Below are 25,896 nucleotides of genomic sequence, written 5' to 3'. Positions count from 1 at the left end.
ACTGATCAGTTAATCGCCAGTCCCTCTGTAGTTCCTGTATTTCACTGTTCAGATGAATCTGTCATAAAAGCGGATGTTTGGCATTGGTTATCTTACACTGTGCTATGATCTTTCCTTTGGTAGGTGAGCAAAAAATCAGTTGGAAGAACTCTTAAGTTTGAGCATTCCAAAAACTGTTGTGTCTTTGTTTTTTGTTTTTGTTGCTCAGATTCGAAGTTGGGTCCAGCAGAAGTCTGGACATCCAGACAGGCTCTACAGGACTTATATCAGAAAATGCTAGTGACCGATTTGGAATACGCTTTAGATAAAAAAGTGGAGCAGGACCTGTAAGTACCTCAATAAATTTGTATTCATATATGTAATCTGGGCTGATGAACAGGAAACCCTGAGACTTTGAGAAAAGCAATTGTATCCTGTGAAATGGTTGTCTTATTTCCTTTAAAATGAGAGCTGTGCTGTGGGTGAAACATGAGAATGCACTGCAGAGTCGATGAAAAGCATTCAGTAGGTTAGTGTTTTACCTCTGGCAGTTAGTAGCAGCCATGTCATGCAGGAGTGAGCCAGATGGGAGAGGGCTAAGAAACATCAGTCGTCTTTGCTGTTGAGGAAGGGCTGAAGTTTGAAGTTTCCAGAAAGGAAGGAATTTGCTTGATGGAGTCACCTGGAGCTTTGAGCAAGGTGTAACAGGAGACTCTCACTTTAAGCCCGCTGAGGGAGGGCTGGGCGGAGGGAAGAATATCAGGAGAGAACTTTACCAGGGTGCTCATGGCATTAGGGGGATCAGGGAAAGATCCTGCTGGGTTTTCTCTCAATGCCCTGAGTCCATTCCCTCTTATTTAAGATGCAGACATGCGTTGTAGCAGGTTTAGTTGAGAAGTATGTGGTTCTTCCGGCACTCTGAGGAAAGCAAGATGAGTAGGCTGGCTGTGTTGTGCTGTCCATGCCTCCAGATGCTGAATGACTTTTAGCTCAAATTTCTATACCTCATATCCTGTTTTCAGAAAAGAGCTATGCTGCCTAAAACAAAACAATTACAAGCAAATATTAATGCTGTTACAGTGTTAGCTATACAACATCAGGATTGGTTTCTCTAGTTATGAGAGGTGGGGAAAGGTAATTCTTCCTTATTTAACATTATTTTTAATCTGAATGTTGTCTGAATTTGAGTAGACTTCATTTTCATGTCTGATGCTATGTAATTAAAAGATTTTTTCCTGTTGCTTATGCTATCTGCATAAGGCACTTCCAAAGTAAAACAGGAAAACACTTCTTTTGTTTTCAGTTGGAATCATGCCTTTAAAAATCAGATCACGACGCTACAGGGTCAGGCGAAAAATAGAGCAAATCCAAATCGGAGCGAAGTTCAGGCAAACCTCTCTCTGTTCTTAGAGGCAGCTAGTGGCTTCTACACACAGGTGAGTTGCAAAAAATATGTTGGCTGTGGTATATTTGCATAGATGGCAGCAAGCCTGCTTCAGCCTTATACTGCTTACATGTGGGTCCTTTACAAAGCTTTGGCTGTCAGATCTCCTATGCTGCTCTAGCAACTGCTCATGAGATGAGCTCTGATATTATACCAGCATGAAGAACTGGTATTAATCTCTCTGAGGAAGGGCAGGAGGATCGGTTTTAGGTGGGTAAAATCTGTTCTTTTCCCTTAGTGTAGGAAACTGTTGCAGTTCTGGATCAAGCAGTGTACCTTGCTAACACTTGCTCTCAGTAGAACACATCTACAAAAACTGGGGACGTGCTTTTGATCAGCCGCAGCCTCTAGCTGATCTCTAACTTCTGCAAATCTGGTAGTTTTTTTGGTGCCCCATAAACCATGGCAACAGTTTTAAGTTCCCTTCCACAGAATCTGCTTTAAAGCCTAAACCCCACATCTTTGGGTAAGATCAAAGGTCCATTTAGCACCGTATTTTGTCTCTTGCGGTACTCTGCTGTGACTGCTCAGAGCAGCATTAAGCAGTAGGAAAATGTAGAATGATACTTTCTTGCTCTAGTCTCTTGCTTTCTGGCTGTGCATTCATTGCCTTCTTGAGCTGGTTTGTATCTGAATCATCTAGCTATTAGGAGGTCTAGCCTTCATTGATTCTCCAGTCCCTCTTGAAGCCATTTACTCTGGTCTCTGCAGCAATCTGTGCTGAAGAATTCTGTATTTTAGTTGTAATGTCTAAGAGAAACAACAACACAAAATAAGCTGACCCCAGCAAACATGTTAACTGATGATTTCATTGTACTCTTAGTTCTTTTTTTCTGCCATTTCTCCGAAAATTCCCATTCACCTTCTTATTACTATGCATGAATTTGTGGGCCATTGTCATAATTACTTTTCATTTTGAAAAATGTGAGACTTCCCCTATACAGTGAAGGATAAGCAAAGATAATCAGTTTTGTTCTTGGCTCCAGTTATTCAAGAACAGAAATATGTGCAGAATTCCAAAATGCAGATGCACTGAGTATGTAGAATCATTTAGGTTGGAAAAGACATTTAAGATCATTGAGTTCAACTGTAAACCAGGGTTCAACTTTTAAATGCTGCTGCATACCATGGAAGACCTTGGACTTGTGAAACAGAGCCGGAGAATTCGCAATACCAACTCAACAAAGACACCTTGTATCTATAAAGCTGTATCTTGCAGAGAGATTGCTGTCTCTTTCAGAAAAGGCAATTGTAACAGACATTGTTATCTGACCCTTCTCTGCAGCAACTTCATTTCAGATCATTAAACAACTTGTTACATGTGGACAAACTGAATACTACTAATTACTACTAATTACTACTAATGTGTATGATGCCTTAATGTTTTGTGCTTTGTTCTGTGTCCCTTCCTTGTAACTCCTAACGCTGATGGTGAGCACTGAGTTAATATTTTCAAGAACTGTGTACATACTGCGTATATACTTGAATACAGGGGGTTTTTTTCTGAATAATATCTAACTTAGTGCCCACCATGGTTATGCATTTAAGTAGGGTGGTTGTCCCCAAGAGTAGCGTGTAGCAATTAGAGCATATAATGTCTTGTTGTTTTTTTGATCAAGACTCCCAGGCTTACAAGACTATCTTCGGTCTTCATTCTGTATTTTTGTCAACATAATTGTTTTAGACTTGCTAACTTCAGTTACAGGAGCTTTTCTTCCCCTTAAGCAAAGCTGTATTGGCAGCTTGTAGATTATGAAGAACAAGAGTCAGTGTATGATAACAGCCTTAAAGTTAACTTGCCCTTCTTTCCTTTTTTCTCCTCATTTGCTGTATGCTTAAGCAATATTGTCACTGCTGAATCCTCTATCTCAAGTAGTGGTCTGACTAGACCTTCTATCATGGCTAGTTTGCACTGTCATAACGTTACAACATGCACAGTAGGTCATTCTTACTATCTCTGTTCCTAGTCTGATTCTGAACGTCTGCAAGGCAATCTGATTTTTTTTTTTTCCAGAATCTGTGTGATTATCTTTTTTGCCCTTGGGCATTGTTTTTTGGAAAGCTTCTTACTTGAAGCAGCCTGTTTGACAGGCTGTGGCATGGTTGCCAAGGGTTTTCTATCATCATCTACACGGTTTGTCTTGCAAAAGCCTTGTTCTTACCTGTAGTGTATCCAGGGAATTTTGCTGCTCTTGTGTATTACACCTCAGACTGGGTTGTCTTTCTCTGTTTGCTGGGATGTTAAACATCCCATTTTTGGTCTGTAAAGATTTTGCTCAGGCAAGATACCTGCTCTCTGACTGTGAGGCCTGTGTAAGTGACATTTTTGAAAGAGAGCATGAATTCTCCTAATACAGCATGTTGGAAGATGTCAAATTTCTCTCTTTTATCCAGCTTTCATCTGTGAGATCCCTCTTGTTTGGGGATTTTTATCTACTGTAGATAGACAGAGCAAAAAGGGAGGGAGGTGTCACATAAACCTTTTTTCTGCAGCAAGCAAAAGCACCGGATTGCATGTTTAGGCATTGACAGAGTGCTCATCTCTGTCAGCCCTGGGCTTTCTATATGCTTTTATCTGGGAGTGGAACCCTGCTGCAGGTCTGTTTTATTTGGAGACTGAGTATGTTCCCAGCTGGGAGAAAGTCTGTCAATTCTTACTTGCATTTTTAACCCTGAACAAAAAAGTGTAGAACACTTTTCATCACTATGTGGTTACCGTTACTTTCCAGAGTATTTGCTGGAGTCCATTAGGAAAAAACTTCAAAAGCACTAATTAGAATGGCAAAGTTCAGGTTTCCCTTCAATGAGCTTTTGATCAAGTAGCTGATGCCTTGCTCTTTGAAAGAGTCTCACTGTTAGCTTAGCACAAATATTTACTGACAACTCAGCCACTGAACTCTTGGCCACTGTTGCCTTGTGTTGCCTACAAACTTGGTTTTGTTCTGGCTTCTCTGTAAAGTTTAAACCAGGGTAGTGCTGTTTCTTATGTTGAAACAAGCTTCTTTAGAGGATGAGTGGCATTCCTTTCTCGTATTTTCAGAGAATGGTATCACTTCATCTAGGTATGAAAAGATGGTGTTCCTCTTAAGAGTGGCCTGTTTAAAAAAAAAAAAAAAAAAAAAAAAAAAAAAAAAAAAAAAAAAAAAGGCAAGATTTTTAGACCTCTGATAATCAATCCCCATGATGCATACTTGGTAGTTTAAGTATCATGAGAAATGAGTTGCTTACTGGTTTGGGATGCACAGCTCTTTCTTGCAGAAGGAGGTAAAACTTCTCTTCATGGTTCTGGGCAGAATAATGCAGCATGGAGCTCAATGACTTCCATATGGAGAATGTAATTTAAAGTCTCACTTGCTTGTTCACTTCAAATATGTTTAGCTAATCCATGCCTCCAAGTGATGACCTGCTAGTTTTGTCTGTTTCAATACTTTTCTGATTACTGTCTCTAGCTGCTACTAAACTAGACCTGTTTTTCTAGTTATTACAGGAATTGTGCACAGTTTTTAATGTAGACTTGCCATGTCGTGTGAAGTCTTCCCAGCTGGGAATCATTAGCAATAAACAGACGCACACCAGCGCCATAGTGAAGCCGCAATCTAGCTCCTGCTCTTACATCTGCCAGCACTGCCTTGTCCACCTTGGAGATATTGGTGAGTTTTTGAAGGAAAAAGAGGTGGGACACTGAGCTCTACCTGTGTTCAGCCTTCATGAAGAGGGATCTGTACATACCCTGGGCAACTGACCAAGTGTGCTCCAAATTAGTAGCTAGTAGCAGATTGTATGTTTGGTGGTTGCTGCAGGGGGAAAGGTCTGGAAAACAATGCTGTTAGACTTTTCTAATGTGTGTTACACATTAACGCATGGAGACAGTTAATCACTAGCTTTCTAGTGATTTGCTAGAATCTGTCTTCTAGCATACTAATCATGTTATAGCTGGTAGGCATAGTGAAATGTTGAAACCAGTAACTATTACAAAAGCTTGTTGCAGCAGGCTAGCATACTTCTCTGTTTCAGAACATTACTTTTAAATCTTGTATACAAAGGCAACAGTTAGAAATCCAGCCTTTCGTAAGTGACATTTCTCTTTTACATGAAGTTCAAGAGATTTATTTCTTTGATCAGAGTAGAACTAGGTGTTACAGAAAATTCTCTTTTCACAGGAAATCTGCAATTGCTTTTGTAATAACCTAAAAGTAGATCTAGTTGCTCATTGTGCAAAGTAGTATGAAAAATACTTCTAGCTGTCTGGATGTGATGCTGTTGGCACAACATCTTTCTAAATAAGAACTGTTGAACTGTGACAATAGGCTCTGAGGAAAAACAACCACCTTAAAATTCAAGGTGTTGAATCTTCATGCTGCTTGGTGTAGTTGTATGTTCTTCGGATGCTTATTTCTAAAATAATAGTAAAATGTTTTTCAGGTAAACTGGATTGTATTAAAGGAGGTGTGGGAGAGTTGAACTTTTTGTCTCGACTTGTCTTTTTTGTTTTCTTAGCTCGCTATAGGAATCAGACCAGCCAGGCAGAGTCTTACTACAGACACGCAGCTCAGCTTGTCCCTTCTAATGGTGAGTCTGGGATACCTTTTAGGTTCATAATTCCAAAAGAAGATGTGGGATGTTGCTTTTCTTGTGTGGCAGTTGGAAACTTGGGATTTTATATAAAACTTCCTCCCCAAATAGCCAAAACAATCATGCAACAAAGCCTGACCCATTGGTAAATCATTTAGATAGCAGCTGTCTGCCTAATCTGTGTCATTTGTCTCCTTTTTGTGAAGATTTAAAAAAAAAGTTAATGTACAGCTTCACTCCAAGGCTTCACTACTGCTACATTATACTGTGTTACATTCATATTTTGTAAAGTACAATTAATGAGAACTTGCCTACCAATGGCATTTTTGCTTTGATTGCTTGTTCACATACCAGTTCGTAAAGTTTAGTAGCTATAACTGGACTTTTCAAGTTGCTCATGCAGGTTAAGAGCTCCTTTAGTTCAGTTATCTAGCTTTTTACACCGTACAACTTGTCTGATTTTAAACTATGTTTAAAAAAAAAAAACCCAAACAAAAAACCAGAACAACAACAAACAAGAAAAAATGTACTCTGTGTTTGGAAGCTTTTTCATTTGAGTGGTACTGATATGAAGCTGCAGTAAAAGGGTCAGCAGATGAATCTGAACCTTGTGTGCTGAAAATTCTTGGACTTTGTGCTCCCTTTTAAGGTGACCATACTTAAGCTGAAATTTAGAATGCTTCAGTCTATGACAACTTGTTGGACAACTTGTCTTTTTCTCCCTTAGGTCAGCCTTACAATCAGTTGGCTATTTTAGCTTCCTCCAAAGGAGACCACTTGACCACAATTTTCTACTACTGCAGAAGCATTGCTGTGAAGTTTCCTTTCCCAGCTGCCTCCACTAACCTACAAAAAGCACTTTCTAAAGCACTGGAAAGGTAAGACTAAGCATAATGTATTTCTGCTTGGATGCGATGGAGGAGACTTCTTCCAAATGTACCTCCCTTGCCAGAAGTTATTCATACTTGGTAGAAGAAATAGGAGTTCCTTGACCCCCATCCAATCAGAGCATACTTACACATGTATGGAACAAAGAATAGTTTGTGTCTGGGATGCTCCTGAGTGTGAATAGCGCATGCAGGAAATAAGCATATTGTGCCAACATGAAAAAGTAGCTTTGCATGGACATTCTTCCTTTCTTGAACTTCACAGAAAAAGTATGTAATGTTAGGTGCAGCTGTGTCTAATTCCTAAGACTGAAGTCAGATATTTCTGTTCTGAATGTAGTCGTGATGAGGTGAAGACTCGATGGAGTGTGTCTGACTTCATCAAGGCGTTTATTAAATTCCATGGCCATGTGTACCTGAGTAAGAGCTTGGAGAAGCTGAGCCCTCTTCGAGAAAAGCTGGAAGAACAGTTCAAGGTTAGTTCTAACAACATATTAATTAGTATATTGAGTATTTTTAGCAGCTGAGTTCTGAAATTACAGTCCGATAATAACTTTCTCACATGCTAAAATACAGGAAGCTTAAGTAGCCACTTCTGGAAGGTTTGCATTGCAGCTAACACCAGATAGTTCGGTTGACTTCTGCAAATAGTAGGGATTTTTCCCATTTGACATGTGGTGCGTTATTGGTGGAGATACAGGAGAAATCGGTCACCACCATTGATTCTCTGCTCTTTAATCCAGATGATTCTTGGACACCTGTGAAAAGCACTTGACTCATCTGGGAAGTCTTGGCTCAGTTGCCTGAGGAATTTTGAGAGCTTCGGTTTTGGATGGCATTTATTCACTCCTACTGCTTATTAAGGCTGCTTTTAATCTTCCTCAGACAACTTGCCTCTCCTGTCAGCAGTTTGCCTTTAAAGAGTGTTCCAGTACAACCTTAATTTGCGTGTAGGCTAGAACTGTTCAGAACATGTTTCCTCTGGAGAATGCAGGAGTACCCATTAATTATATAGCTATCTCATTAAGTTGGACAATATAGCAAAGATTGAAACAAAGAGAATTTTGTAAGGTATTTATACAAGGTAGTAGAAGTTCAAAGAGGACATCCTATTAACTGTCAGGTGCCTTTCTGAAACTGTTCTGCTTCAAGCATCTTTATTTGTGGAGAATGAGCAGATAGTATGGATATGTTCAACAGAGCAGTTGATGCTTTTCCAGATTAAGAAAGGGGAAGGTGGTCTTAGCAATGTAAAGAATTAAAAATGTTCTTTACAGTCTCTTTTTGTAGTTTTGCATTGAATTGGGCTGTTACAGCTAGGTCCAAACTGCCTTTAAAATAAATTAAAAAAAACGCAAAACTTGTTGTGAATTAGCTTAGAACGTAAGCTGTTTGAACACTGGGAGTTAATGTTGTTTCAAAATTAAATAATTGTGTATCTCTGTGTGTAATGCTGGATGTTGAACAATTACTGCTTTTTCCACAGTGCTTATAATCAATAATTATGAGCATTGCTCAGGCATGTGGAACAGTCTTATTTTTCTGAACTGATCCAGGGTGTTAAAATAGAGCTAATTGAGCCCTGCTTTGTTATTTAGATTACTTTTTTGTAAGTAAGTCTTAATTTACTAGAGAGCAACTCTTATAACTTAAATGGGTTGAATGTGGATGTAAAATTGGCTGTATGGTGGATAATAACTTTTAACTTTGTGGCTGATTTTAACTCTGAATGAGGAGAGCAGTTGTAAAGTTAGGAGTCTTCAGCCAGGCCATTGTTGGCTGTAGAGTGAGTTGAGTTGTCGGCCGTAGAGTGCTTCATGCTCTTAACTAAAAATCAGGCTTGAACATGGAGCTCAAGCCTCTTCCTGATGATCACGCTGGTTAATCCACTTGCCCCCTGACTGTTTTTCTGAAGATAAGTTGGTCGTGGTTTAGGATATCTCCTTTTTTTCACAATGCTCCAAAAAAAGCATTGAAGTTTATTTTCCTGTTCTGGGAAAGGTGTCTTACAGCATAGTTACTGAAATGCATTTGTAAATAGCTCACACTATTTTAGTCCACCATGGCATTCCATGACCCATGAAGTCAGATGTGGAATTAGTCTTTAATACATAACCACACAGTAGTTAAATTTTCATGGGGTGTTCTTTTAAAATGTCACCTTCTCCGTGCTGCTTCTTTGAAAGACTGAAAAATACGGTGGATATAAACGCCTCTGCAATTCTTGCAGTTGCATTGCGATGTTGTTATTGCACATTAAAGTTGCACTTGCTCCGAAAGAGAAATATATCCAAGAGGATGTTGATTTGTTGTGCATGTGAGTTGGTGTACAAGGAAAAACCTTGGGCTTAAGAATGGGCATCTGTCCATGTCCTCCTGGAAAGCCCAGTGCTGTGATAATAGGGATGACCTGAAAATAAAATCTCATATGAATATTGCCTTAAGGGCAGAAGTATTAGTCAAGCAGTGAAGTAGCAACTACTAATCCTTTCAAGTGTGTGCTTTACCATATAAAAATACATACATTATACATGTGTTTTGTTGCAGAGATTGTTATTCCAAAAGGCCTTCAATTCTCAACAGTTAGTACATATTACTGTTATCAATCTGTTTCAACTGCATCACCTGCGAGACTTCAGCAATGAAACAGAGCAGCACAGCTACAGCCAGGATGAGCAGCTCTGCTGGACACAGTTACTGGCTCTCTTCAGTAAGTATGAAAACGAATTGATTTTTTGTATTTGTCTTTTGGTTTTATATGGAATCCATTAGTAATTTGCTGTCAGTATCTAGCTTAATGGCTGTGTGAGATCAGTGATGAGAGTAGATGTTATGGGAGAAAGCTGAGAGAAAAGGTGATTGTTGCAGGATCGGTTATGTCTAGCAGTGCTGACTAAGGCTGGAGTTACGTGGCCTGGACTTACTCCGTTTGAAGCCTTACAGAACTCTGCATCTTCTTCCTGGTTCTGAAAGAACATTTTAATTTGGGTGCAAAGTTGGATCCAACTTGGCGGTAGGTAGTACCCCACTTGGGGGGCTGCTCTGCAGTTGGCTGCAAAGCAGGTTTGAGTTGCTTTGAATGGAGCGAGTTTGGATTCAACAGGACTGAAGTTGAAGCTGACTGAACTAGGACTGCAACTGCTTCTGTGCTCTTGATAATACCAACTAGGAGTTAAGTGAGAGTGCAGAGCATTTTAGACTCTAGCCACATAATACTGATTTACTTAACCTTATCTGGCCCATGATCAGCTTGACCTTGTTCCTAAACACCTAAATTTCTGAACAGCTGAATTTTTCTAGCTTCCAGCCCAGAGTTGATTTTGAAAGCACCATGGTCACACTGGTGTGGTTACTGTTTCTCAGCTGTCTGCCCCGATGGGTCTGAGCTGGGTGTGTGCCTGCAGAGCTAGGTCTGGTGGATTTGGGTGCCTGCTGACCTGGGAAAGTAGATAAAATGCAGATAGATAGTGGAGTTGAAAATTTCTTACAGATAAATGAATGGTTTTGTAATGGGCTTGTCTCACTGGATTGTGTTAACTTATCAAAATGATTTGCAACAATACTTAAAAAGGAGAGGGGAGAAAAAAAACACCAAGGTTCTGCTTCATGGTAGAAAATTCTTTATTGAAAAAAAGATGTTCTGATCTGCTGGCAGATTTTTTAATATTAAGTAATTAGGCTGCTTTGTTCTAAAGAACTAGCTCTTAAGAATAGGGTTTTATGGGTGGAATGGGTTTGATTAGGTTATTTGGTCAACTTCAGGGTGTCATTCCTGAATCAATTGTGGTTTGTTTTTTTTTTCCCTGCTCTGTTTCTAGTGTCCTTTCTTGGAGTTCTGTGCAAGTGTCCTTTACAAAATGACTACCAGGAGGACTCTGGGGCTGCATATCCTCTTCCAGCTGTGAAGGTTTCAATGGACTGGCTGAAACTTAGGCCCAGTGTTTTCCAGGAGGCAGTGGTTGATGAAAGACGGTAGTGAGTGTTAATCTTTCTTTTGATACGTTTAATTGTATAAAGTAATAATAACTGGTGATACACAAATTAGTAATGGGAAAAGTGATTGTATAACTCATTATTACAGAAATCAGAATGATAGAGAATATATGTGCTAAAATTCATAAAACATAACTTGAGATGTGGGCTACATGAGCAAATTCACTGGTTTAATTTGCTTTAGGTTTGCGTGTAACTTTTTTTAAGATCAGAGGAATCTCCTTTATAATGTCTTGACTCAAGCATAACTACTGAGTATACCCTTACTCTAATCTATTGTAATGATTTGTCAGATTTATTGAGGTGTAGGTGGCAGGAGAATACTTGCCTTAATTTCATGCATTAAGCCATCTCTTGGGCAGTGCTGTAATCCAGTTTTCCTTGCTCATCATCCAGGAATTAAATTGAACTAAATAGAGGGGGTCTTTAAATGTCAGCACAGGCATTACTGTTCTGGACTGTTGCTCTGATTTTTCACTTCTGCCTCTAATCTCATAAATTTAGGTTTAAATAGTTCAAAACTTGCCAACTTTTTTTATAGTCTGTCAACTTTTCATGAATTATAGCAATTCAATACAGTGTTTCTGACCTGTAAGATGTTTCTTCAGATGGGGGTGGTTGTTACTGACACAGTTGGATGAGTATTTTTGTCTAGGATGGCCACTATAAGGAAAACAGTGTGAAACCAGCTTACTTAGCTGCTCTTGTGCAGTGGTTTAGGGTCTCTCTTAGGCATGGTGTGTGCTGTAAGATGTGAATCTAGCCAAGACTCGCGTTTTCTGTACACTGATGTATGGGGAGCAGGAGTCCCTATAACCTGTTTGCTAAATGAGTAATAAGACTCGCTCAAATGTGTGCAAAACCTAAAGCCCCGGAGCTGTGGGAACTTCAGTTCCAGAGTTCCTGAAGGCAAGATCAAGGAAAATAAGAGTTCGCAAATTCTTTTGAGATGGTAATAAGTATTACTGTATGCATGTTCTGAAGGAAGACTTTATACCAGTATTTTAACAGGGAAGATTACTACTTGATATAAAGTAGTCCTTGCAGAGAGGAGATGCAGGCAGTACTTCATGGAGTATCAAAATGAATCTTCAAGCATGAATGTATATTTTGAATTAGCCAGAGTAGGTCCTCCTCCCCATAAAATGATCAGGCTCTCTTTAAAATATATGCCTGGTTTTTAAATCTGTGGTGTCATAACATGATGTTCTCAGGTACTCATCATACAAAGGTGTTGTAAAATGGGCAGTAAACAGCTCTAAAATGCGCAGGTGAACTTGAAAAGGAAGTTAAATGCTGCTAAGAGTTATCAAAATGAGTATTAGTTCGTAGCCATTATTTGTTGGCTCTAAAAAGTTGAGATGACTGTCCATCTTCCTCATTATTTGTAAGGATGAGAGTTTTCTTTTTATTTCTATTGGAGGATCCTAATGAAAGTAATTCTTTGCAGACTACACACACGCGTGCACCTTTATTGGCCTCTGTTTATTAACCTGATGTCTGTTTTATATTGAAAAGTCTTCCTTACTCTCAATTCATACTTAAGTGTGCTCTTGATTCAAGAAATAATCCTTATTCCTTTTTAAACTTTCAGTTGTCCCCACTCTGTGCTTGTCACGTTCCTGTGGATAATTACTCCTACCCCAAGATGAACGAGCATCTGAAATAGGAAGGAAATGTTTACCTAGAACAGTAGATGAATCTGAAGGCAAGAATAGAGGACAGAAATGACTGTATCGATACTAGCGTGAGCTCTTTGGAAATGAGTTTTCCAACCCTGCCCTCAGGAAGCCACATTAGGGCTAGATGTTGCTACTCCACTCCTCTTTAGAGATCTCTTCTTATGAAATCTGATTATTTCAAATGTTGTGTGGGAAGACTGGAGTTTACTGTAGGTTGCAGCAGACTTGCACTCTCCCTTTTTCCCTCCTTCTGTTCCTTGTCAGTCATGGGAAGAAGCTATTGCTTAGTTTAGCGTAGAGAATAAGCATAAACATAATGTTTCCAGTCCTTGCAGTGATGCAGGAAAGCGTCTGACCTCAGGCTTTTGGGTGCATGTTGCATTTTCCAGTCCAGGTGCTGGATGATGGCTGAAAGCCTTGCTGAGGGAGGATGGAGGTTTATTTTGCTAAGGCTGAATACAGTGGGCACCTTCTTAAAATAGTTTTCTGTTGCCTCCATGGACTCAATGCCCATCACTAAGGCAGAAGAAGGATGTTTAGACTTTTGGGTTGGAGCTTTTAAAAAATAGTAGAAAGCAGGCTGGTGGTGGCGGTTAAATGTTAACTACCAATGCAGCGATTGTTGCTATTTTTAGACTATTTGCTCCAGGGCCTTTGAAAGAATTTCTACTCATTGCTTGTACTGGTATTGTCAGTGCAAGGCAGGGAGACTGCCAGTTAACTTCTAGTTTAATGGTCTTACTCAGTGCAACTCTTACACCTTACCTCTCTGGTAACTGTTTCAGCATTAATGTTCACAGAACAGCAGTACTTCTGCACAGCTGTATCTTGATAAATTGTTTTGCTTCCCAACTGATTAATTTACTGTGCCTCGAGAGCAGTCAGCTTTGGACTGGAAGACATGAATTGCAAACAGGTGCTCTGAACTTTTTGCTCATGTGATAGATTTGTCTTGTTGAATTCGTAGTAGGCTTTCTGACTTGCTGGATAATGAACGCTGTGCTGCAAGAGTCTGGCTTCCTTTGTAACTTTAGACTGACTTTTAAAAAAATTAAGTTCTTCAAGAAATTGATCTTTTCCCTGGCACTTGGAAGAAACTTTAACTTTTCTTGGGAATCAAAGGGTTAATGGAAGCTGTGACTGTAACAGTTCCATGTTTTCTTAGTAAGGCGGGTAGATTCCATGTTTTGTAGTTTTCACTTATAGTTTGTCTGTTTTCTCGTTTGTAGCATATGGCCCTGGCTGATTTCTCTTCTAAACAGCTTCCAGCCTCATGAAGAAGATCTGTCCAATAATAATGGTAAGGATGCTTTTAGCCTGTGCTGTGAAGAACTGGGAGTGATGCATGTTTTTCCTGATGTTGTGGGGAATTGCAGTTGAAGAGCAAATAAGGGAGCAAGTTGTCTTCTAGTGCATGTGAACACTTTGCAAATGCTGTTTTCTCATGCTAAGCAGACTTTGCTCTACTTTATCATTCCTGAGCTCCTCAGATTGCAGGGTGGACCAGTACAGATGAGCATGTTAATAAAATGCTTTATTATGTATGGTGACCTTGCTGAGTAAGCTACTTAATGATACTGTACTCAATGCATTCATGCTTTCCTTACACTGTTTGCTGTCTATTCACCAGCAACCCCCCTTCCAGAAGAATTTGAGTTGCAAGGATTCTTGGCTCTGAGGCCCTCATTCAGGTAGGTGACAGTTGAAGGAACCTGTACTCTTGTTGATGTCACTACTTTGATAGATGTTGACCTGTTCCCTTCAGTATCTTATTTATGAGTACTTACTAATGTAGGTATCTTTGCAAAACAACTGTAATAGGCAGTGTAGTAAAACTCTGGGAAAAAGGTCACGAGCTTATAATATCACTCAGGACTTTTTTTTGTTTTCTTCTGTAGTCTTCAGACTAGCAAATTGAAAGGGAAAAATATAAGTGAGGAAAGGAATACTTTTACATGAAAATTGCTTGATGTATTTTTACTTTGCTGATTTTTTACTTTGTTTTTAACTGTGTCCTTGTACCTAATATCATATACAAACACTGACTAAATATTAGATGTATTCACTCAACTGTTACTTTTGTGATTTTGATTATCACACAGATAAGCTTTCAGCCTACTGTTTTTTAAAAAAACAAACAAACAAAAAAAAAAACAACCACCAAACCTCTTTAATGTAGATGCATCTTATCAGAAGAGAGTTCCATCTGTAAATCAGACATCTGTAACAGTCATGCTTTGAATAGGATCTGGTGAAATTTCACAGCTTATAATAGGCTAATGCTGACCAGCTGTATTTCCAAAGAAATATCATGTTGCAGAGGGTAACTGTATAATTAATATTATTTCTTCTCCTATTTCAATACTAGGAACTTGGATTTTTCCAAAGGCCACCAGGCAATTACAGGAGATAAGGAAGGGCAACAACGTCGGATACGACAACAGCGTCTGATCTTCACAGGCAAATGGATTGCTGATAACCAGCCGAGGTAATTGCAAGTAGCATCTGTGTGTTTCAGTTGCTGCTGTAAGCTTAGGTAACGCAGGTGCTGCCAGAGTTGAGCTTTATTTCTCTCATTATTTGACACAGTAGTTAGATATGTGAATGCAAGGTGCTGACAGCACTGATAACATGTTCTGTGGGTCAGCGTGCCATTGCTTCATAGACTGATTATGACAGGGAATGTATTTGGAGTAAAGCATCATGTTTGAGTCCTTTTTAGTGATACTGCAGCACAGCTAAGTGGAAAGAGTATTTGAAGTGGTAGTAAGAACATTAGTATGTGAGCTTACGTAATGCTAGAGAATGCCCTTAGCTGGGAGATGTGATGTAACATCTTGTTGTTGCTGGGTTGAAGAGATGCATTGTGGATATGTAATCTTTCTGCTTTTATAATTTGGGAAAGTGAGTTACCCTGTGAAAAACTATCCCTACTTGCTTTTCAATTCCTTTCTGTCTTTTTCAGGTTGATTCAGTGTGAAAACGAGGTAGGAAAGCTGTTGTTTTTGACGGAAATCCCAGAATTATTGCTAGAGGACCCTAGTGAAGCCAAAGAGAGTCTCGCCTTGCAGGAAACATCTGTTGCAGAGCCACTATCTACAGATGGGAGCCCTGGACTCAAATCAGTTCTGTCCTCTGGCAGAAGCCTGAACAACAACTGTGATGCAGGAGAAAAACCAATGGTCACATTCAAAGAGAACATCAAGCCACGGGAAATTAACAGAGAGCAAGGGCGAATCTATCCCCCTAAAGATGTCGGGAGGGAAAGACGGGACTATAGCAAAGGAATAGTAGCCAATAAGAATGATGGAAAGAAGGATAACAATAAAAGAAAGAATGAGACCAAGAAATGCAGCTTGGATAAGATGCAGGAAGCAGGAAAGCAGAACGTGGCAGTTCAGGTAAGCCTTTAGATCAAAGGGATACTGCGTCTTGGGCAGTTTGTGTCAGGGCTGTCACTGCTTGTATAGAGTGCAGTAGAGTCAAGGTCTCACTGTGGGCCCTGCAGGTACAGCTAATCCACAGAGAAAATAGAAACACATTTATCTCAAAAACTGGGTATTAGTGATCTTTGGGTCTCTGCCCTTTTCCTTGATGCTGTCTCAATTTGTTGGGGAGGAAAAGCTAGGGAGCAATGAAAGGTGATTTTGCTATGTTAACTATGTTAAACAGACCTCTACCTGTTGTTCCACGGATTATTCAGGCCACCACGGTAGTTCGGATGGCCAGGTCTTAGTCATGCTCTTGGTCTGTTGTGAAGGAACTGGGTACTCTGCATTTTTGGTTAGTTAACTTGTGCACATTCAACAAATACAATCACAAAAGCAGCCAGTTGTTTGTGGAATAAGATCCTCCATAATGTGCATGCAGTCAGATGGCCCTCAGTGGAAATAAGGAAGGACATGCTGCACTTAAACCATAATTCTGTGCTCAAATACATGCTGAAAATTGTTGGTTTTCATATCAGCTGCTCTTTTCTCAGTTGTGTTTTTGAGGCATGCCTCTTTCCCCTGTTTCTGTGAGTGTTATGTAAAAAAATGCTCACCTCCTAAGTAGACAGTGAATTTACTGGTCTGACTTCCTTTGAGTTGTAATAAATAAGGGTGTAGAGTTTCTGGGTTGATACCAGTTGACCTGTATATGGATAGTTTGGCTGCATCTCAGTCATTTAATAATAGTGATGGAGACTCTATTATTTCCCCAGAGAAACTGTGTCAGTTCTTCACCATTCTTGCAAGTGGAAATTATTTCCTGATGCACTCATCTCCCTTGCCTCTGTGTAAGCCTATTACTGCTTCCCAGGACAGGTGTGCAGAATAACTTAAGTCTTCCTCTCTGCATCTGCTCTGAAGGCCTGTATAACTGAGGTCTTGTTTTGCCTAGGCAAGACAAACCAGCTCTTTCAGTCTTTCCGGCTTGTGGTGATAGGACCCTTGGATCATTCTTGTTCTCCTGATTACTTGCTGTTAAACATCATTGCTATGAAATGGAAGGTCTGAAATGGCAGCGTTATGCAGTTGGTTTTGCAGGGGGTCAGACCAAGTCAGGGTAAAGAGGAATAGCCTATAGAAACCATGTGGCAATCGTTAATGAGTCACTGAAGAAGAGTCTGGTATCTGAAAAAAAATTAGGTAGGTGAGTTAGAATAGCAGGTTTCTTATTTATTTGTTGAACATGTCTGGAATGTGGTTGCAGGCCTGAACACAACTCCCAGTTTCAGTGTTTTTGCCCCTGTCTTGCAAAATAAGGATTTGAGATAATAAAACCCACCAGATCTTCTGAGAAGTATCTGTAATTTTTTGGATAGGGAAGACATTTTAATTCTAACCCAGCTGATTTATCAGATATTTGCTTGTCTTAGTCTTAAGAGATAACAAACCCAGCAAAAACTTATTTCAAACCCAGCTGTAGCAGAATCTGTTCTGATGTGGCTGGTTGCTCTTCATCTCTTGTGGAAGAGAAATTAATTTTGACTTTTTAGTTCCATCAGCTGTATTTGTTATGGCAACTATCCCAGTGAAATGCCTTTTGTTTTATATAGTTTGGTGGCCTTATTTATCCAGACCTACTCCAGAAGATGGGGAAGTTTTGCTTTCCCCCAGATGAGAAGAAACCAGTGTCAGTTTTGGACCGACTGGTGGTCTAGTGCTCTGCTTTGGCTTTCTTTGATATTTCAGGCTTATCATCTTCTCCAAAGCTCATTGCCTTCCACAGCCTAAATGCTGCAATGTTGCAGCTCTTACTTAGCAAAAATTTTAAGAATATTATACGGAAGTAATTCATCCCCTTTGGCAGATATGTGGAAAACTTCCACACTCAGACAGGATCATGAAAGTGTGGTGTAGGTTGAATGTCTGTTCTTTAGGGTAAATAACATTAGGTGCCGAGGAAGGTTGCATGCAGACTTGCTCAAGGTGTGCTGTACTCTTAAGGAGGCCATTGTGACGAAATGGTCCTTCTCTCAAGCGCTGTCTGGGAACACTCAGGACCACTGGGGGAGTAATTATTTGGTAGTATTGAGACTTTTGAGGTGAGGTCAAGTAGAAGCAGGGAAGCAACTGAAATTTGTCTTCATTAATCCTTTTTAGTTATTTAGCTTTAAAAAGTTAACTATAAATCATGCAGGCGGTCTTTTGGAAGCCACCTTTGGAAATACGTTATAGCAGCTTTGAGTTTGTGATGGACTAGAGCTCATGTTTTGAAATCCCATGGCAGGACAAATGGCTTTGAATTCTCCAACACTGCTATAAAAGAACATATAGCTCTCAGTATGGGTTATAAAAATGTTTGGCTCATTGTGGAGAGAAAAAAGAGACAGCATGATGTAAATTGAATATACAGAATGTGATGAGGGGTGAAGGTGGGCTGTGAACAGATGCGGCATGAGTAGGGGCTGCATCATTCTTGGTGCTTAGCATGAACCTTGAGGTGGAGTTCCCTACTGACTTTTTCTAGCAGGGGATCAAAAATACATGCAAACCTCCCAGCCTTACAGTCTACTTTTTTAATTAAATGCAAAAAAAAAAAATAAACTATGCTCCCATAATTTCTAAATGGGGAAATTCAGAATTACTTGAAAAAGAAAGTGTTTGAATGCATCTACCCCTCTACTACTGTATTTTGGCAGAAAAGACCTGCCCTCTAACTCTTCAACTCAGCAGCGCTAAGTGTTGACATAAACCCTACACAGTTTTGGCTTGTTTGGTTTTGGATTTTTTTAATTTGGTCCTTGATAAAACCCTTTCTTTCGATCACCTTTGAAGCTTGGCGTCAGGTCTACTCCTGGGCCCTTTCTGTATTGCCCAGGTTCCTTGCTTGCTGTCTTTTTCCTGCCTGCTCCATCTTGCATTCCAGGCAGTTCTGCTGAGCTGAACAGAAAGGGAAAGTAGTCTTCCCCTCTGTCTTCCTCTCCAGGAAGACCCAGACCGCAGCAGACTCAGAATCAGGTAAACATTACATTACATTCTTCTCTCTGCCTTTAACTGGTGCAGCTCTTTTAACAGAACATACAGCAGTTACACAGTAAACTGAAAGAGATTAAGCACTTCTGCTATTTGTCTTTTATGCTCTCGGTCAAAAGAATTTCATTGTATGCAGGAGTTTGTGCATATAGATCACCGTATGGATTAGGCTGAAAGAATTCCCTAGGAAGAACATGTGAGTGTTTGTGTTTTAAGGTGCTGCCGGTAGCATGAGTTAGGTTGAAGCAGTGCCCTAGGAGAAGCATAATAGCATCTGCACTTTTTGTTTTGTTTTTAAGGCACTGCAGGTGAGCAGCATGGTAAGTTCTTTGTATGGTCTGAGGATATTATTATGGCCGCTTCCCACTCTGTCACTAGAGAAAGGAGCCTGTTGCAGTCTTCTGGGCAGATATCCTTAGAGTGCTTTTGTGAGGCAAGGAATGCCTGAGGACAGGCAGGGTAACCTGCCTAAGATGAGGAAGACTCCAGTGTCTGAAGCCAGGAAAACATCTGTAACTCAGACTCCAAGCCAGGCCAGCAGGGTAACCTGCCTGAGGTCAGTGAGGAGGGAACTGGGTTCCTGTGTTCCCAATTACTTAGGGAAAAGAAAATCTCTCGGACAATCTGGAAGTTCATTTTTTGGCTTGAGACATGACGTGGGTAATTACAGGAAAAGTTACCTAATTTCTCCTTACTTTCTTTTGCATTAGGTGAAATCCCAGACGGAGATGAGGAAGACCCCGGTGTCTGAAGCCAGGAAAACACCTGTAACTCAGACTCCAAGTCAGGCCAGCAGTTCTCAGTTCATCCCCATTCATCACCCAGGAGCCTTCCCTCCCCTTCCTAGCCGGCCAGGTAATTTGCATTGTTCTTTTGAAGTGCGATTTGCTGTTGACTGCAAAGAAAATCCTGTAATAGTGGTTATTGCAGCCTCTAAAGCTAGGAGCTGTTTTAATGAACATGCATTCTCACATCGAGCATCGTACAAGGTAGTAAAGAAGGGGCATAGCAAAACTGAAATGAGATAAATAAGATTCCTTATGCTTTGGAGTCAAGGTCTGTCATGAAATCTGCCACCTTCCTTCTTGGTTAGTGGGTGTGAGATCAAGGAACTTCACAGTAGGCTGTTTCTGTAGTTAGTCAAAACATGACAAAGTTTTCTGCTAGTTCAGGAGGAAGTATTCTCTGCATAGGACTCTAATACAAAAGATCAATCACACTGCTTTCTTCTTTAAAGCTCAGTTTCTTTTGTAGTGGTGCTCATGTTTCAAGCTGTAATTTGTGTGGCCTTATTTTCTGCTGTTGCCACATTGCATGTTCCCATTTTCTTGTGGAGCGTTCCTGTCATACCTTGCTGTCCGTGTTTGATCACAAAATAGCTGGAAGCTGTATCTTCCCTGCAGCTGTTATGTGTAGTTGCTTAATGGAAGACAAAGAGACATCTTCACTGTTCCAAAGTCAGCATAAAATCTGGCCTGTGAGACACAGTTAAAGCTTGCCTTCCAAACCTGGCTTTTGAGTGTGAACTACAAGAAAGAAATCGATCTTGCGGATATGAAGATTTGTTTGCTTACTGTCTCTATCTAAATTGATCCTGAGACTGGTGATCCTCTGGGAGGAGGCAGTAGACTTATTGATTGCTTCTGTCTGTTGCTCCAGAAGTTTGGTCCCTGAAAATGTGTGTGTTTGAGGGGGAGGGAACTTCGGGCATAAAGCATCAAACACCCCAGAATGGTGAAGGAAAAAGGTAGTGGGGGGGAAAAAAAACCAAGGAGATTGAGATGTGTGGGCAGGGAAACATATGACTCTCCCAGATACTGCCCTGGCTGACCATTATTGGTGCCTGGAATATTGTAAGAAATCTCAAGAAACAAACGCTGAATATCCCTTTGATCACAGGCATGCATGTGCAGAGGTGAGAAAAAATGTTATGCTGCATGTATACAAACCTGTACTCGGTGTTTCCTGTCCTCGTGGTCTAAATGAGCAAAATAGGGAAGAAAAAAAAAAAACAAAACTGAAAACACATACTAAATGTTTTCTTGAGGGAGCTACCTGCTCTGCTAAATTTCAATTAAATATGCATTTCCATCTTTCCAGGGTTTCCACCTCCAACCTATGTTGTCCCCCCTCCTGTGGCTTTCTCCATGAGCACAGGGTACACCTTCCCAGGTGGTGTTTCTGTCCCAGGAACCTTCCTCCAGCCCACAGCTCACTCGCCTGCAGGAAACCAGGTGCAAGGTGGGAAACAGTCCCACATTCCTTACAGCCAGCAACGGCCCTCTGGACCAGGGCCAATGACCCAGGGACCTCAGCAAACACCACCTCCTTCCCAGCAACCCCTCTCATCTTTACCAGCTCAGGCAACAGCACAGTCTGCAAGCCAGTTACAGGTCCAAGCTCTGGCCCAGCAACAGCAGCAACAGTCCCCTACGAAAGCTGTGCAGGGCCTGGGGAAGAGCCCACCACACCACTCCGGATTCCAGCAGGTAAACTTGACTAATGCAATGTGCTAAGCTTCGTTTAAAAATAAATGGCAACATTCAAGACTTAGGTTCCTGCATTATCTTTTCAAAACTGTTGTTAAAGACCTTAGTGTGGAATTTTGATCTATGAACATTGAAAAAGAGCTGAAGTTTAGGGAGTACGAATGTACAGTTCTGTAACTGAGGAAGGTATCTACTGGAATGGGAAGGTGGTCGTTTGTTTTCTGTGAGTTTCTGTTTGTAGACAAGGAATGAAGGTGATATTTCTGATGAGGTATTTCTGTCTTAGGCCTTTCTGGTTTTCTTGTGTCAATAATGAGGACTGAGTCTGAACGTTCACCCGCACTCTCCTTTTGGCTAACTGAGTTGCAATGTCAGTTCCCCCCCAGCGCTTAGTTTTATGCTCATGTTGTGCTAGAGAAAATCTCCCTTCTGGCATGTCTGGACTGAATGGTGAGATCCTTCTGGTCTTAGAATGCTGGCTTAGTGCCTTAGTAAAGGTGTTTATATGGTACTGGATTAGAGTAAAGGTTATACTTGGCTGTTGGCATAAAGCTTGGCTACAGAGTGTTAGATGCTTATCAGGACTGTGCATTTTGGTGAATAACATAGCAAATCAGAATGCTTGTGGAATGTCTGTCATAAGTGAGCCAGTCCGACAGTTTGAATGGAGATGGGCATTCGGTTAACATTAATTGTTCCTACCTGCTTGTGAAATCATGCGTCTCTGCCTCAGTATCCGCAGACAGACTCGTCAAAGCAGCTCTGGAACCCGCCTCAAGTCCAAGGCTCACTGGGGAAGATCCTGCCTGTAAAGCAGTCCTATTACCTGCAGGCCCAGGACCCTCTAAAATTATTTGAACAGTCATTACAGCCTCCCGTGATGCAACAGCAACCTCTGGAGAAAAAAATGAAGCCTTTCCCAATGGAGCCATATAACCAGAACCCCTCAGAAGTCAAGGTGCCAGAATATTACTGGGACTCTTCCTATGGCATGGCTGACAATAGGGTGATGGCACAGCAGTCTAACATGGACCGCAGGGGAAAACGGCAAGGAGTCTTCCGCCCAGAGCAGGATGCTGTCTCCAGGATGACCTTTGAGGTAAAGATCCATGCTGTAAGTGATGAAAACCGGTGAGGCTCTGATCCCCAAGTAGGTCAATGCGAGCTCATTTAGTAGGGAGCTGGGTATCAGTAAATGGCATTCCAGCAAACAGTGATGAATTCTCCATTTTAGTTGGCTGTGTGTGGGATCTGGCTCTTGAAGATTTGGTTTCAAGTAGGTGTGTAAGTCTTGTTTGGTGAAATGTGACATTGATCTGTGTCTGTCAGGTCGCAAAACATGGCAGCTGATGGTTTTGGGGAAAATTCTTGTCTGGCAACATATCAACAACATGGCAACAAGCCATCCAAATAATTGCCGTTAAATTATTACCCTTTAGAGGAACTCTTAACACCCATATAGTATCTTGACAGTGTTGAATGGCTGAGGCTGCAATAGTCAGATTGAGGCTGGAAATCAAGATGGTAGGAGCAGCCTTGTCTTGGATTATTTTTTTGTTTGTTTTTTCTTGGAAATCCCACCACATAGCAAGAGCGTCAGATGGCTTTCTTAGCTCTTGGTTGCACTAATGGAATACTTTGCTTTTGTTCATGCAGTTGTGCTTCATGTTGCTGTTAATAAATAACACGGATTGCAGGTTTTATAAAGAGTCCTGGAGTTGTCTGTGAGTGCTTTTGGTGATGTTTATAAGGAAACGTAAACAGGGGGCTCTTTAAACCTTTGGTCAGATGCACCTCTGTAAATGCACTCAGGATTTTCAGAAGGTCAGCCGAGATCGCTTGGTTTATCCTTCAGAGAGAAAAGCCAGACAATATACAGGAGTCTGCCTCTACCCTGATGTCAGGTTGTGGTTTTTAGATAGAGATGGGGTCAAAGCTTTGTTCTCATCCCTAAAAGGGAAACCTTGCCTTGGTGCAAGCACAGTGCAGTACAGACAGCAGCTGTGCCTGTGATGCTTGTGTTTTAAGCATCCCTCACAGAAGTCAAGATGTCAAGTTTGACCAGCACTTTGCAGGGTTTTTTGTCCCAGTGGTCTGGCCAGCTGTATGTTGGCATAGCAGCCATTAGCAGTGGAAATAAGTCTCATGGGGTTCAAGCTCCACAAATAGAGGAAGGAAGATGATGTAAATGTAATTTTACTTGAAACCTAAATTACTCACAGGTCAGGTATAGAAGAATAATTGTAAGATTTCGTGTTCCTTGTCCTTGAATGTGAAAACAGGTTCAGTATTTGTCATAGATGCAATGGGAAGCACACACTCCACTAATTAAAACTAGCTGCCCATCATTTTGATGGTACGGTGCTCCTCCCAGTATGCACTGGGCCACATGGCTAGTTATGTTTTCTGCTCAGCATTTTCTCTCTGTGTACCTCTACATGCTTCTGCCGCACCACTTTCTCACCTCACACTTCTGCATGCTGCCTTCTGCTTTTCTCTTGCTATTTTCTTTCATCCTGCTGTGGCTTAGCCTCTCCTTGCCATCTCTTGTTGTTCCCCTTTCTGCCTTCTGTTGTCTCACTGTGCTCATTTCTGTCACTAGGACCCCAAGAGCTCCCCTCTGCTTCCTCCGGACCTGTTAAAGAGTCTGGCTGCCTTGGAGGAGGAGGAAGAGCTGATTTTCTCTAATCCTCCTGATCTTTACCCAGCTCTGCTGGGGCCTCTCGCCTCTCTTCCTGGACGAAGCCTCTTTGTATGTATTTGATGTAATACTGCTGCTTCTTACTCTTAACTGGCATCTCTTTCTTCTGTGAAATTATAAGAAACGTGAAATTCCTTTCTCTCCCCTATCCCTCCTGTCCACTTGCCTGCCTCACCCTTGAGCTAGTCTTCATGCAAGAGCTCAGACCAGCTGAAGGTCCACGGTATAGCTCTTGGCCCGAATCCAGACCTGCTAATTTGTTCAGAAATCAGAGTAACAGTGGGGTTTTCTGTAAGTACAGTCCAGAAGAGAGATGTTGATGCATCACTTAATGTGCTCACTCTTCTGCAGTTGTATGGGCTTAGCAATAAGGACAAGGGGGAGCACAGATTCAGCTGCAGGAAGTCATCAGATCAAGCGTGGCTTATTATAATCTACATATAAAAATTACATAAAGACAGGGTAAACTGCCCTACTAAATGCAGAAGAGACTGTAAAAGAACAAGGTGATTTTGGAAGAAAATTGTAAGCAACTGGCTAAATAATCAGTATCTCCTGTAGAAATACAGTTATTGAGAGAGACTTCTTTCTACATTTGTGTATTAAAAGCTTCCTAGTTCAATAGCTGGAGGGTCTTAGAGCTGCTGGATTTGTAAATTGCCTCTGAAAATGCAGTCTGCCTTTCTAGTATGGCTACAAGCATGTTCATTAAATACTACTATTTCAGTTTTGTAGTAGTAACAGAGTTATTTGTGACTCTACTCAAAATCTCTGATTAAGTTTATTCCTCAGTTATTTTACATGCCATCCCAAGGAGCCAGTAGCAAAATAGACACCCATTTCTGTCTCATTAGATACCTTTGCTAAGAAACTAATAGGTACTCCTTCAGCAGCTTCCTTTGAAGCTCTTACAGTTGCTGTCTGCTGATAAATGGAAGGAAATTCTTCTCTGTGCAAGCTGTGTGGATATGCAGAGTGTGAATTTTGTCTGCCTTTTAAAATGTGCTTTCAAAGTAATGACTTGTCACTTTGAAAATCTGACAAGCTAGGAGCTGCTTGCCAAGAAAATGAGGCTGTTTGTCTTAGGTTTACAGGATAAAAGCAAGGATATTCCAGATATCGAGACCAGGTTAGAGAGGGACGCTAGTTCAGTTTTTTGTTGTTTGAACATTAAATTCTAAAACATCTGACATGCTGAGCTGGTATGAGTGCAAGACGGCTTTTATTCGGAACAAGACTACAGCTTTCCTTTTGGATCACACACAGTTTTATTTACGGCTTCACCAACTCTATGGCTTGGTGATCGTGATCCTAAATTTAGTGGTGTTTGTTGTCCACCAGCTGAGCTTTGTAATTTTTCTTTGCTTTCTGTATCGATAACTGATCCTATTTCTTTCCTAAACAGGCTTGTTTCAGACACACTATTTTTCACTGCTTAATCATAGTAAGATCTGAAGAGAAAGCTGAGAAGTTTTATGCTGGAAATAACAGCTGTATGAGAGGGGGCGGTGTAGATGATGGAAAAGGTTACAGTCCATAATATCTTAACATGGGACCCCAGGGGAGTTTCGGAACCTCTGTTCTAAACACTGGGTTTTTTTCCTCCTCCTCTATACAGTCACTTACAATAAAAATGAGAGAGCAGTAAATGAAGTTTGGACTATTTAATCTAATTAAAAATCACAGCA

The 25,896-nt window shown here is 40.8% G+C and overlaps 1 protein-coding gene across 4 annotated transcripts in view; it reads left to right on the top strand.

The window, feature by feature from the left end:
• The window catches only part of SMG7 (SMG7 nonsense mediated mRNA decay factor), a 52,027-nt gene that overhangs the window by 15,367 nt on the left and 10,764 nt on the right, over positions 1 to 25,896 (top strand). For 2 of the 4 annotated variants that reach the window (XR_004842489.1, XM_009642662.2), the window contains exons 3-17: positions 209 to 326; positions 1,283 to 1,415; positions 4,902 to 5,073; positions 5,921 to 5,992; positions 6,723 to 6,873; positions 7,223 to 7,358; positions 9,430 to 9,592; positions 10,701 to 10,857; positions 13,787 to 13,857; positions 14,188 to 14,248; positions 14,926 to 15,045; positions 15,523 to 15,958; positions 19,729 to 19,873; positions 21,119 to 21,507; positions 22,241 to 22,606. Coding sequence is in view for 3 of the 4 variants with exons in the window: in XM_009642662.2 (XP_009640957.2) it covers positions 209 to 326; positions 1,283 to 1,415; positions 4,902 to 5,073; positions 5,921 to 5,992; positions 6,723 to 6,873; positions 7,223 to 7,358; positions 9,430 to 9,592; positions 10,701 to 10,857; positions 13,787 to 13,857; positions 14,188 to 14,248; positions 14,926 to 15,045; positions 15,523 to 15,958; positions 19,729 to 19,873; positions 21,119 to 21,507; positions 22,241 to 22,606 (2,690 nt within the window). In the remaining variant the exon portion in view is untranslated. Of the gene's footprint in view, positions 1 to 208; positions 327 to 1,282; positions 1,416 to 4,901; positions 5,074 to 5,920; positions 5,993 to 6,722; positions 6,874 to 7,222; positions 7,359 to 9,429; positions 9,593 to 10,700; positions 10,858 to 13,786; positions 13,858 to 14,187; positions 14,249 to 14,925; positions 15,046 to 15,522; positions 15,959 to 19,728; positions 19,874 to 21,118; positions 21,508 to 22,240; positions 22,607 to 24,109; positions 24,260 to 25,896 lie in introns of all 4 variants that reach the window. The other 2 variants (XM_009642661.2, XM_035898050.1) reach the window with 2 other exon arrangements.

Source organism: Egretta garzetta, unplaced genomic scaffold, assembly GCF_000687185.1.
Source record: "Egretta garzetta isolate BGI_Z169 unplaced genomic scaffold, ASM68718v1 scaffold187, whole genome shotgun sequence".
NCBI classification, from domain to species: domain Eukaryota; kingdom Metazoa; phylum Chordata; class Aves; order Pelecaniformes; family Ardeidae; genus Egretta; species Egretta garzetta.
The sequence above is the reverse complement of the archived record's forward strand: the minus strand, read 5'-3'. Positions and strand labels throughout refer to the sequence as shown.